Raw genomic sequence first — 14,209 nt, 5'->3', positions numbered from 1 at the left:
CCAGGCATCGTGTGGCCTCTGGGAATATTGTGAGGAGCAAAAGGGACTCAGACTCTACTCTTCTGGAACTCACAGCCCAGAGGGAGAGATGTTAATCAAACAACCCTGAAACAAACAAACAGCAAGTGGGACTGGCACCAGGATGTGGAATGTGGCAGGCAGATGGGATAAGCGATAGGATAGATAGCATGAGACTAAATGGCAGAGATCAGGGAACAGCAGGGACCCATGGGGAGGTGACCTTGCTCTGGGATCTGAAGACACTAGGTTTAGCAAAGAGGGGCGGGGAGAACATTCTGGAAGAGGGATCGGCCTGTGCACAGCCCCCACAGGCAGAGAGAGCGCAGCAAGCCCGAAGGCTGTGGACTGAGCACAGGGCGGACGCAGAGCTGTGTCTTTGTGGGCCGTGGGGCTGGGGGACAAGGCAGGAGAAGCCAGCTAGGGCTGAACCACACAGGGCGACTGTGCACGGAGTCTGCCTGGCAGGTGAAGGAAGCCTCCGAAGGTTTCAAGCAAGAAAGTGACGTGACGCGGTGTGAGGCTGAAAAGCTCGCTCTGGAGGCCAGGCAGGAGGGAGTGGTGGGCCACCACCTCAGAAGCAAGAGGAGGGCATAGCCGAGGTCCAGGAGAGAGTGATGAGGCTGGGACCAGGTGTGGGGATAGAGGCGGAGAGAGGGCAGGGGTTGGAGGGTTTCGCAGTCAGACTATGCAACAACTTTGCATGTTTTTCACATGTACCCCAAAACCTAAAATGCAATAAAAAAAAAAAATAAATAAATAAATAAATAAATAAATAAAAATTAAAAAAATAAAAAAAAAAAAAAGAACTTGGTGATGTGTTGGCTCTGGGAGTAACAGGAGTCAAAGACAAGGACTTGGGTTTCTTCCCTGCACTGCGGGGAGGATGGGGCTGCTATGCATAGAGAGGGGAGGTAGGGGTAGGGCTGGGGAGAGTCTTGTTCAGAGCGTGCTAGATTCGAGACCTCTTCATTCATGCAAGAAGGGGTTAACATTTAGTAAGCAACTGGCCAGAGGGTTCTAGAGTTCAGGGGGCACCTGGCTCTCCGCACACCTGGGCTTTCGGCTTAGCTCCTGCCATCAAGACCCACCTTCCAAAGGGCTTGTCTCCATCCTCATCTTCCCCGGGCCCCACAGCCTGTCTTGAGGAAGGGGGCATGCAGCCTGGGGTCCAGGCTAAGCCCCACCACTCCTCCCCAGCCCTGAGCATCCTTCTGTCAAGCTCGCGTTCTCTCCCTTCACTGCAGCGTCACTTACGGAGAGGTGGATGCTGACTTCACTTCCCCTCTCCCCACCCCCCAAAACCATGCCACCTCTCTTCTGCCTTTGGCACTTCATGAAGCTGTTCTGTCTAACATCCTCAGGACAACTAGTGGCTCAGTTGACACCGCTGACCATTTCACGGGTGACCTTTCCTCTGTTCCTGAAGTCCCCCTAGCATCACTGACTCCTGGCTGCTCGCCTCCTGCCTAGCCACCCCCAGTCCTTTGCCAGTTTCTCCTCTCCCTCTGCCCTAGGGTCTGTCTGAAATGGAGACCCATGCCATTGCCCACCTCAATGCTGGGGACGGGTCCCTCTCCTGAGCTCACGTCACATTTGCACTTGGGGCCCTCCCTGTCATGGTGTCATGACAGCTGGGCCCTCCCTGGACACCTGCTTAGCTGGCCACCCGGGAGCCCAGTGTGGGCCTCGGTAACCACCATGCCTCACTGCAGCCCTGCGTGCAAGACAAGCCCAGAGAAGATCCTTCCAGAGCGATGTGAGCCGCTCATGAGATCATGATGAAAACTTTATGTCAGAAAAGGAAAGAGGAGAGAGGCCAGGCTCAGTGATCTTATGGGGGCATAAACAAAGGGTCCCTTTTTGATCCCTTCTCAAATGAAAAGACTTCTGGGTGATATGGTTTGGCTGTGTCCCCACCCACATCTCACCTTGAATTGTAATAATACCCATGTGTTAAGGGCGGGGCCACGTGGAGATAATTGAATCATGGGGCCAATTTCCCCATACTGTTCTCATTGGAGTAAGTCTCACAAGATCTGATGGTTTTATAAAGGGAGTTCCCCTGTACATGCTCTCTCTAGCCTGTCGCCACGTAAGACGTGACTTTGCTCCTCATTCACCTTCCGCCATGATTTTGAGGCCTCCCCAGCCATGTGGAACTCTGAGTCTATTAAACATCTTTCCTTTATAAATGACCCAGTTTCAGGTATGTCTTTATTAGCAGCGTGAGAACAGACTAATAGACCTGGGTGTCCCAGGAGAGAGGTTCCTGTGGCAAGGACACTCAGGGGACATGGAAGGGGCTCCAGAGGGGAAAGGGAAGGAGGTTCCCAGGAAAATCACTGAGAAAGAAGAACTCACTTGGTAAAAGGTAGATGAGGGGCCCTGAGCTGGCACCCCACCCCTGACCCTCTCCCTGGATCTGGAATTCACAGGCACAGTCTCCTAACAAACGTGGGTGGGGGATCCAAATTTGAGACAATCTGGCACAGGAGCCTAGTTTTTATTCTGAAATCAAAGAGCCGTGGTCTTTTTCTCTCAGGTATGTCCCAGGTCATATCAGGTCACCAGGGACAGCCGGCCGGGAAAGCCTGCTTCATCCCAAACTTTCCTGTCCCTCAGCTCACTTTCTTCTGATGCCACGTGTTACACTCGGCTCTATTTTTAAGCATCTCATTCTTTTCTGGCATTTGCATTTTTTCCTTTTATTTTTAGTTGACGCATAATAATTATACATCTATTTTATGGGACAGAGAGTGATATTTCCATCCATGTATTCAATATGTAATGATCAAATCAGGGTGATTGGCATATCTATTACCTCAAATATTTAGCATTTCTTTGTGTTACGAATGTTCAAAATCCTCTTTTAGCTTTTTGAATATATACAGTACGTTACTCTACGCTCCTGTGACTGGTTAATAGGGTGACAGTCACTGATCCATCGAGATGTCTTATTCAAGGGGAACCTGTGGTCGATCTTAGTGTTATGGCCGTGAGGTAAGAGCCAGATGCCAGGTATAGTTTCACGATAGTCACCCCCAAGTGTTATGGGCCCGGAGCAAGAAGGGTAACACACCCGAGTGGGATGATGATTTCTTGGAGGTTGGTAGGTTAAGAGACTAAAGTCTGGTAGAGGATATCTATGTTGGTGAGAAATTTCTTGACTTGGATGTGCTATGTCCGGTGAACGACTATAAGTGCTATGTATTAAGAAGGCTTAATACGGGTCAATATCCATGTGGAAAAGGACTAGACAGTATGTTTGGTACCAGTATATGTGTTATAGTTGATGAATATGACAATAGTTATTGTTCACTATAGTCACCCTACAGTGCCACAGAACACAAGAACTTATTCCTTCCATCTAGCTGTAATTTCATGTCCATTAAGCAACACCTCTCTACCCTCCCTTCCCCCTGCCATTCCAAGCCTCTAATAACCACAGTTTTACTCTGAACTTCTATGAGATCCATTTTTGCTAGTTTCATTCATAGATGAGTGAAACACTGAACATCTCATTTTCATTTTGGAAGATCCTGAAAGTGGTTTTCAACTTTGGCTGCTCATTGGAACACCCAGGGAGCTTTAAAAACTACTAATACCCGAGTCTCCCCTCCTCACATGCGATGGAATTGGTCTGAGGTGCGGCCTGGGCATCCAGATGTTTAAACGCTCCCGGTGACTTTAGCACACAGCCACAGCCACAGCTGAGAATCATGGTCAGACGCTGCGATGCTGGTTCTACTGTAAACCATTTCTCAAGGGCTCAGTTACGAGCATAAGTCTGTGTCTTTTGCTACTTCAGTGTCCCACAGTAATTGGTTTCTTTTCCAATTACTGCAAATGGAAATGCACCCTTCCTAAGAGACCCCAGGGTTCACTTCGGGGGTCACTCACCTCGTAGGACTCCTTGGGGGCCCTGTACTTTTCTATCTGGTAGAGCCGGGTCTTGTAGCAGAGGCTGTCCTGGATGTCAGATTTCTACCAGAGAAGAAAGGAAAAAGCACAGCTCAACTCTCAGAAATAGAAATGTCCATTAAGCAGTCATTAATTTTTAAACCAGCGCTTGGCCAAGAGAATGCGGGAAATATGTGGCAGGCCAGTAAATTGCAACACGAAGTCTCACCCCAGGACGGCCTGCAGGCAGGATGTGGCGTCGGGAGAGCCTGGGCACAGAGGCAGGCCACCTACTTGTGTTACTATTGCAGCCAGTAAAGGGCAGGTGACCCTGGGTAAATCGCTGCCCCTTGGAAAGCCTCAGTTCTTTTATCTGTGTAATAAGACTACTCAAAAACATAAACGCAGAAAGCAAGAAAATGAGCTGGAAAGAATAACTTATTTTATTTTTTATTTTTATGTGTTCATTTATTTTTTAGATGGAGTCTCACTCCAGTGGTGCGATCTCAACTCACTGCAACCTCCATCTCCCAGGTTCAAGCAATTCTCCTGCCTCAGCCTCCCGAGTAGCTGGGATTACAGCTGCATGCCACCACACCCAGATAATTTTTTGTATTTTTAGTAGTGACAGCGTATCACCATGTTAGCCAGGCTGGTCTCAAACTCCTGACCTCGTGATCCGCCTGCCTCAGCCTCCCAAAGTGTGGGGATTACAGGCGTGAGCCACCTTGCCTGGCCAATTTATTTTATTGAACGACTGCATAGAGCATGGATCTTGCTTGTTTGCTTTATTTTAAAACAGCATAGCATGCACACACACACACACACACACACACACACACACACACAGCTCCCTGCCACCACCACCCAAATGAAAGCCACAACAATTCATAATATAGCTCAAAGAATAAGATAAACAACTGCACCTGAGCTGAGGTAGGTGCAATCCTGTCTGAAAATGGGTAAAATAAAATCATGGATTAATTAATTAATCAACCAATAAATAGTTAATGAATGCCCTTACAGGCTCTCTATCTTAAAATACACGCTTCTTGGTTTTAAAAAGAGGAAACCAAGAGAGAAGGGAAGAAATGACAACGAAGAGATAACATTTTACTTTTTAGTTCACTAGACAGGGCTTCAAAATTACACACGGGGTGTAAGTAATTGGTTGATACGATTAATTACCAGGACAGTGCATACAGTACAATTAAATTAGCCATGCGCAGAAATTACTGAGCAGACCCACTGTAGTTGTCTAAAGGGATTAATGTATTCTAGTTAAAAACAGCCACTCACCTAGAGTATGGATTCTCAGACTAGGTATGCCCTATGATTTAAGCATTAAATGTGAAACAGACATCATAAAACTCACAACCGGTCTGAGAATCCACACTCTAGGCGAGCAAGTGTTTCTAACTAGGGTGAATTAATCGCCACAGACAACTTGTTCAGGAATAAGGCAAAGAAGCCCACTCTCACCAATTCTATTCAACATAATACTGCAAGTCCTACCCAGAGCACTTAGGCAAGAGAAAGAAAGAAAAGGCATCCTTGGGAAGAGTAGCTAATGAATGCTGGGATTAATACCTAGGTGATGGGTTGGTCTGTGCAGCAAACCACCAGAGCAGACGTTTACCTATGTAACAAACCTGCACATCCTAAGCATGGACCCTGGAACTTAGAAGATGAAGAAAAAATAAAAATAAAATATTTTGGAAATTGTTAAAATAAATAAAAGGAATCAAAATTGGAAAAGATGTTCAATTGTCCCTGTTTGCAGACACATGATCTTATATATAGAAAACCCTAGAGACATTACCAAAAAACTGTTTCAATTACTAAACAAATTTAGTAAAGTTACAGAATACAAAATCAATATACAAAAATCAATAGTGTTTCCATACACTAACAACAAACTATTTTCAAAAATGAAATCAAGAAAGCAATGCCACTTACAATAGCCATAAAAAAATCAAATGCTTAGGAATAAATGTATTCAAGGAAGTAAAAGATCTGTACACTGAAAACTGTAAAGCATTGATGAAAGAAACTGAAGAAGACACAAGTAAATGAAAAGATTCCATGTTCATGGATTGGAAGAATTAATATGATTAATACGATTAAAATGTCCATACTATCCTGAGCAATCTATGGATTCAATGGAATCCCTATCAAAATTTCAATGATGTTTTTCATGGAAATGAAAAAAAAAAAATCCTAAAATTTGTATGAAACCACAAAAGACCCTGAATAGCCAAAGTAATTTTAAACAATAAGGACAAAGCTGAGATATCACTCTACTTACTTCAAAACATACCACAAAGCTATAAGAACCAAAACAGCATGATACTGGCATAAAAAACAGGGACACATAGACCAGCGGAACAGAAAAGAAAGCCTAAACATAAATCCATGCACTTATGGTCAATTAGTTTTTGACAAAGCTGCCAATAACACATAATGGGGAAAGGAGATCCTCTTAAATAAATGGTGTTAGAAAATTGGGTATCCACAGAGAATGAAATCAGACCCCATCTCACACCATCCACAAAAGTCAACTCAAAATGAGTTAAAGACTTAAACGTAAGACCCCAAACTGTAAAACTACTAAAAGACAATCTATGGAAAAAGCTCCATTACACTGGTCTGGACAATGATTTTTTTGTACATGACTCTGAAAGCACAGGCAACAAAAGCACAAATAGACAAATGGAATTACATCAAACTCAAAAGCTCTGCACAACAAAGGAGATAATCAACAGAGTAAAGAGACCTATGGAATCGGATAAAATAGTTGTAAACCACACCTCTAACAAAGAACATGTGAAGAATGCAAACAACTCAATAGCCAGAAAACAACCCAATTAAAAAATGCACATAGGTTCTGGAGACATTTCTCAAAAGAAGACATAGAAATGGCCAATAGGAGCCAGGCACAGTGGCTCATGCCTGTAATTCCAGCACTTTGGGAGGCCGAGGTGGGCAGATCACGAGGCCAAGAGATCGAGACCATCCTGGCCAAATGGCGAAACCCCATCTCTACTAAAAATACAAAACTTAGCCAGGCATGGTGGCGTACTCCTGCAGTTTCAGCTACTCAGGAGGCTAAGGCAGGAGAACCCCTTGAACCTGGGAGGCAGAGGTTGCAGCGAGCTGAGATTGTGCCGCTGCACTCCAGCCTAGCAACACAGTGAGATTGCATCCAAAAAAAAAAAGAAAGAAAGAAATGGCCAATAGCTATGTTCAGCATCACCAATCATAAGGAAAATGCAAATTAAAGCCACAATGAGATACTGTTCACACCTGTAAGAATAGCTTTTATCATAAAGATGAAAGATACCACATGTTGGCAAGGATGTGAAGACAGAACTTTTGCATACTGATGGTGAGAATGTAAATTAGTACAACCATTATGGAAATTAGTTTGGTGTCTCAAAAAATTAAAAGTAGAACTACCATATGATCCAGCAATTCCACTTTTGGGTCTATATCCAAAGGAAATAAAATCAATATACTGAAGACACATATGCACCACCCACCCCCCCATGTTCAATGCACCATTATTCACAATAGCCAAGATATGGTTAATGTGTCCATCAATGGATGAATGAATAAGGTGTGTAGGGCCCAGTGCGGTGGCTCACGCTTGTAATCCCAGCACTTTGGGAGGCCGAGGTGGGTGGATCACGAGGTCAGGAGTTCGAGACCAGCCTAGCCAATATGGTGAAACCCTGTCACTACTAAAAAAAAAAAAATGTAAAAATTAGCTGGGCATGGTGGTGGGTGTACATAGTCACAGCTACTCAACAGGCTGAGGCAGAAGAATTGCTTGAACCGAGAAACTGAGGTTGCAGTGAGCCGAGATTGTGCCACTGCACTCCAGCCTGGGTGACAGAGCAAGACTCTGTCTCAAAAAAAAAAAAAAGTGTGCATATATATATGTATATATATAATGTATACATAATGTGCATATATATGTATATATATAATGTATACATAATGTACATATATATGTGTATATATAATGTATATATAATGTACATATATATAATGGAATACTATTCAACCTTCAAAGAGAAATTCTGTCATTTTCGACAATATGGATGAAACTAGAGGACATTATGCTAAGTGAAATAAGCCAGGCACAGAAAGACAAATAGTGCATGATCTCACTTATACCTGGAATCTAGAAAATATAGGTCATAGAAGTAGAGAGTAGAATAATCATTACCAGGGGCTTAAGGGGGTGGAGGGAAGTGGGCAGAAGAGATATTGGTCAAAAGATAGAAAATGTCAGTTAAACAGGGAAAAAAATTCAAGACACTATTGAACAATGTGGAGACAATAGTTAATAACAGTGTATTCTATTCTTGTAAATTGCTAAAAGAGTATATTTTCAATGGTCTCATCACAAATAAATGATAAATTGGTGCAGTTATGCATATGTTATTTAGCTTGATTTAGCCATTCCACAATGTATGCATATTTCAAAGCATCATGTTGTACAAGATAAATACATACAATGTTTTTGATCAATTAAACAGATACATTTAATTGAAAACGACCCCAAAACCTTTTCCAGTTAGAATGACACCAGCTGAGTTTCCAGAGAATGTTCTTAGAAGACAAAGCCACGCTCTGCTTTGCAACACTTGCAGCCTTGATGCCGGGCAAAGCAGACAGGCAGAAATGCAGCAGCTGGCGACACAGCCAGGCACATCAGGACACAGTCTAGGAGCTTCAGGCCAGGTGTACCGGCTCACACTCTGGGATGCCAAGGCAGGCGGATTGCTTGAGCCCGGGAGTTCAAGACCAGCCTGGGCAACATGGTGAAATCCCATCTCTACAAAAAGTAAAATTAGCCTCGACTTCCCAGGCTCAACCGATCCTCCTGCCTCAGCCCCCTGAGTAGCTGGGACTAAGTAGGATCACTTGAGTCCAGGAAGTTGAGGCTGCGGTGAGCCGTGGCTGTGCCACTGCACTCCAGCCTGGGTGACAGAGTAAGACTCTTTTTGTTTTGTTTTTAAAAGACAAAAGGATTCAGACAAAATATCTCTCTTCTTTGGCATGAGCTATGTAATTAAGAAGAGTGTGACTGACCAAAGCTTGTATTTCTAAATGTGGAAGTAGCCATAGGAAAGTTTTTTAAAACCTAAGACCCCTTCATTTAATTTGGTCAGCAGCCAAAGAACTAGTTCCACCAAAAGAAGAATGTTTGGGGCTGGGCGCAGTGGCTCACGCCTGTAATCCCAGCACTTTGGGAGGCTGTGGCAGGTGGATCACGAGGTCAGGAGTTCAAGACCAGCCTGGCCAAGATGGTAAAACCCCATCTCTACTAAAAATACAAAAATTAGCTGGGCGTGGTGGCAGACACCTGTAATCCCAGCTACTCAGGAAGCTGAGGCAGAAGAATCACTTGAACCCGGGAGGTGGAGGTTGTAGTGAGCCGAGATCAAGCCACTGCACTCCGTCTCGAAAAAAAAAGAATGTTTGGAACTGTTAACTTACTTGGAAAGTAGCAATGTCATTCTCTAATAAGTGAAATCATCAACCTTATAATATAGGCAGTTTCATGAAAACACATTTGAATAAGTTTTGAACACTATTGAATACATCATCTGAAAAAGAAAATCAGGGCATGAACCCTCTTTTCTTCCTTTTATTTGAAGACCATTTAAATTCTTAACTTTTATCCTCTATAGCATGATGGCGTCCAAATGGTATGGCTCTGATCCCTTATGTGTGAAAAACTTATAAGTAGGCACCTACAATATATGCATATTTATAAATTATAAGCATGTAACATTGTATGAATATATCATGTACACTGTAAGATATATAATAAATAAAAATTTTTAAAGATGAGAAAGAAGTTTGAGGCTGGGCATGGTGGCTCACACCTGTTCTCCTAGCACTTTGGGAGGCCAAGGTAGGCAGATCGCTTGAGCTCAGGAGTTCGAGGCCAGCCTGGCAATGTGGCAAAACCCCATCTCTACCAAAAATACAAAAATTAGCTGGGTACGGTGGTACATGCCTGTAGTCCTAGTTACTTGGGAAGCTGAGGCAGGAGAATCGCTTGAACCCAGGAAGCAGAGGTTACAGTGAACTGAGATCATGCCACTGCACTCCAGCCTCGGTGACAGAGGGAGACCTCATCTCAAAATTAAAAAAAAAAAAAGAGGGCTGAGTGCTTTGGCTCACGTCCATAATCCCAGCACTTTGGGAGGCTGAGGTGGGAAGAACACTTGAAGTCAGGTGTTTGAGACCAGCCTGGCCAACATGGCGATACTCTTTCTCTAATAAAAATACAAAAATTAGCCAAGCATGTTGGCACGTGGCTGCTATCCCAGCTACTTGGGAGGCTGAGGCAGGAGAATCACTTGAACCCGGGAGGCAGAGGTTGCAGTGAGCCGAGATCGTACCACTGCACTCCAGCCTGGCTGACAGAGCGAGACTCTGTTCCAAAAAAAAAAAAGACTGTCTAAAAAAAAATTTTTTTTAAAGAGAAATGAGAAACAGTTTCAAATCTAGTATGTCTTTTATGTTCTTCATGATGACAGAACAGAGAACTGCTGTGTGATACAAGAGATTTTCTTAATCTCTCCTTATCACATAATAAAATAAAATAAATAATATATTACACGTTGAAAGCCCTTTCTGGATTTGACGTCTCTTCTTCAGTAGCTTTCTATGAGCAAGGCAGCCACAGTGACACCATCTGTGAAATCTAACTCAAAGCTATGACTCTGTCCCCATCAGAGAGGTGCCACCCCATCACACAGAACACGTTTTTTCCCCCCATAAAACATTGTTAAAGCCTTTTATTTCTTCTCACGTAGATCTTTCCCGTGGTGGTTCACACACACACACTCACACACTCACACACACACAAAGGAGTTCTGTGGATAATTTCCTGCTGAAGCAAAATCTAGCCAATATTCTGAGCTAAATCAGCTTAGAAACATCTGTACTTTCATCCAAATGTTTAACCAACTTCCCATGGAGCCTCTTCATATGTTCAGTAATGTTTTCTAGACAGCTCCCAAATCGATTTGCTAACAAAAGACACACACTGACCACCTTGTCCTCTGGGTATTAATTTTATCATCTCCACCAGGCCAGGGAGAATATCATTTCCCTAACTGCAGGTAGAGTTTCATCTTAACTCTAATACAGAAACCTCAAAAGGGTTTCTAAGCCTATTGCCTGGTGCAATTTGGTGACATATTGGGCTATCGCACGACTTCAAATAGCACGTACTCTGGATGGCAAATGTCTTCCTAACAGTGACAACTCCACGCCACGAGATGTCAAGTTGCAAGAGGCCAGGGTGAAGGTGGCCCTTCACAAAAGTGAACACTCAAATTTCAGATAGGCTTCCTGTTCTGAATTTCTTCAGCTGACTCCTTGTTAGAGCTGGTCAGCACCCACCATTCTGAGTAAAAGCATGAGCTGTTGTATAAAGAATCCATATTGTCTTGGATCCAATTTGCAGGATTCTTTTTTTTGTTTTTTTTTTTTTCCTGAGATGAAATTTTGCTCTTTGTTGCCCAGGCTGGAGTGTAGTGGCGCAATCTCGGCTCCCTGCAACCTCCACCTCCCAAGTTCAAGTGATTCTCCTGCCTCAGCCACCCAAGTAGCTGGGACTACAGACACCATGCCTGGCCAGTTTTTGTATTTTTAGTAAAGACAGGGTTTCACCATGTTGGCCAAGTTAGTCTCGAACTCCTGACCTCAGTGACCTCAGGTGATCCACCCGCCTCAGCCTCCCAAAGTGCTGGGATTACAGGTGTGAGCCACCATACCTGGCCTGGCCTGCAGGATTCTTTTTTAAGCCATTGTCCATTTGGAGAGAGACGATTTGGTCACAACTAAGGCACGTAAATTCCCTTACTCAGGCACACAGAAACTGCCTGTGGCATAAATGATGAAGGTGTCAGGGTCCCATCAGCCACCCCACGCTGTGGAATCCCCAGATGTACCTGGCAAATGACACCGGACACTTGGACTTTCTGACACCCAGACCAAGGGCAGGTGCCAGAGTCAGGCCAGAGAAGTCCAATTTTGTTCTTATTTTCTGGAGAAGTTAAACCTCAATAGTGACTTTCTCACATATAATACCATGTTTTAGAGACAAATGCCTGAGAGGCACTGCTACCTGAGTTTTATGACCAGAAAAGCCTCCAATGCCTCCAACGTAGGGAACCCAAAGAGCTAAGAGGCAGCAGAACAACAACAATTAAAAAAGGCAACAGAGAAGCTGAATGAGAAAGAGGCTTGAACCCACACCCCAATTCTGCCCAGGGCTTAGCTCAGTGGGAGAGCATTTGGAAAACCATCACAGATAAAAGGCGCTCCCTGAGAAGCAGGTTTAGCTAGGACTCCATCCCACATTCAGAAAACTCAGCCTCACAGATTAAATTAGCAACTTGGATCAAGTGTCAGCACCTGAGAAACACTTTGGCTGTAGGAGCTCTTTTTTCCACGGAGAGCAGAGGCGATCGCCTCTAGGGTCGCACTTACCCCTGACAAATAGCGCTCCAGTTTCTTGTTTAGGAGGAAGTAGATGGCCAGGATGTGGCAGGCGCGGTTGGAGAGCACAGTGTTGATCACGTCGCTGTTCTTGTAACCCAGCTTCTCGGTCATGTGCAGCACGACGCTTGGGCTCAGGTCTTCCAGGGAGATCCTGCCAGGTGCAGAGAGAGAGGACCAGTCACCTCTGCATGTCACGAAGAGGCCCACGCTGGCCCCCTGTGCACAGTCAGCTTCATTCATTCATTCATTCATTCATTCATTTACTTGATGTTTTATTTTGAAAATGTTCATGTATTCAGAAAAGGGAGGGAATAATACAATCTCTTTATGTACGCCATCATCTGGATGTACCAGTGAGCACTGTGCCATACTCGCATTTTTTTTTCTAAGTATTTAAAATTACAAACATCACGACATTTTTTTTTTAATTGTACTTTAAGGTCTGGGGTACATGCGCACCTCCCGCAGGGTTGTTGCATAGGCACACACATGCCACGGTGGTTTACAGTCTCCGTCCCACCCCCGCCCCCCATCACCTACATCAGGCATTTCTCCCAATGTTTTCCCTCCCCAGCCTCCCTGTCCCCTGCTGTCCATCCCTTAGCCCCCCAGCCCCCAACAGACCCCAGTGTGTGATGTTCCCCTCCCTGGAATACTATGCAGCCATAAAAAACAAGAAGTTCGTATCCTTTGTAGGGACATGGATGAATCTGGAAACCATCATTCTCAGCAAACTCACACAAGAACAGAAAACCAAACACCACATGTTCTCACTCACAGGCAGGTGTTGAACAATGAGAAAATGTGGGCACAGGGAGGGGAACATTATGACTTTTTACCGCTTAACACTTCAATGTGCACCTTCAAAAACGAAAGATGTCCCCCGCAGAACCACGAAACCATCAACATACCCAATAAAATTTTAACCATCACTTAATATTATGTAATACCCAGATTATACTCAAATCCCCCAAGTTTTTCCCTACATTTCTTTATGATCACATATTCTTTCCTTAAAATGTATTTGTTGCCCAGGCATGGTGGCTCACACCTGTAATGTCAGAACTTTGGGAGGTCGAGGCAGGAGGATCACCTGAGGTCAAGAGTTTGAGACCAGCTTGACCAATATGATGAAACCTGGTCCCTACTAAGAATACAAAAATTTGCTGGGTGTGGTGGCACAATCCTGTATCCAGCTACTCAGGAGGGTGAGACAGGAGAATCACTTGAACCCAGGAGGCAGAGGTTGCAGTGAGTGGAGATCGCACCATTGCACTCCAGCCTGGGCAACAAGAGCAAAACTCTGTCTCAAAAAAAAGAAAAAATAGGTATTTATTGCCATGGACAGAAGCCATCCTGACTCTGGTTTTGGGGAGGAAAAGGAAGGTATCCAGGAACTAGCCTGATCATGTTTAGAGGAACAGAAAGAGCTCACAAGTTCACACATGGGGGGGTCCAGGGCTCAGCTGCAAAGTGGGGTGCTCTCAGAGGAAGATAGGTTAAGGGTACTTCACAGGGGTACTATGAAAATAAACTCTTTGGGATAAAATGGTAAAGAAATACCGGGCTTCATTTATCTACCCATTCATTTATTCACCCTCCCAGTGGGGAAGAGAGAACGTAAATTCCCTTAGCCATCCTGATAGTCCTATGAGTAGGTACTAGCATTATCCCAACTTTACAGATAAAGAAACCGAAGCCCACAGCAATGCAGTATCTTGCCCAGGGTCACACAAGCAGGAAGTAGCAG

The 14,209-nt window shown here is 44.3% G+C and overlaps 1 protein-coding gene across 5 annotated transcripts in view; it reads right to left on the bottom strand.

The window, feature by feature from the left end:
- The window catches only part of HUNK (hormonally up-regulated Neu-associated kinase), a 286,592-nt gene that overhangs the window by 27,899 nt on the left and 244,484 nt on the right, over positions 1–14,209 (bottom strand). For all 5 annotated transcript variants that reach the window (XR_010343928.1, XM_064380095.1, XM_064380097.1 and 2 more), the window contains 2 exons: positions 12,448–12,610; positions 3,922–4,005 (listed from right to left, as the gene is read on the bottom strand). Coding sequence is in view for 4 of the 5 variants with exons in the window: in XM_064380095.1 (XP_064236165.1) it covers positions 3,922–4,005; positions 12,448–12,610 (247 nt within the window). In the remaining variant the exon portion in view is untranslated. The remainder of the gene's footprint in view (positions 1–3,921; positions 4,006–12,447; positions 12,611–14,209) is intronic.

The sequence above is a fragment of the Aotus nancymaae genome, unplaced genomic scaffold (genome assembly GCF_030222135.1).
Source record: "Aotus nancymaae isolate 86718 unplaced genomic scaffold, 86718_ANA_hifiasm-v0.15.2.pri h1tg000022l_1, whole genome shotgun sequence".
NCBI classification, from domain to species: domain Eukaryota; kingdom Metazoa; phylum Chordata; class Mammalia; order Primates; family Aotidae; genus Aotus; species Aotus nancymaae.
This window is presented reverse-complemented; position numbering and strand designations above follow the sequence as displayed.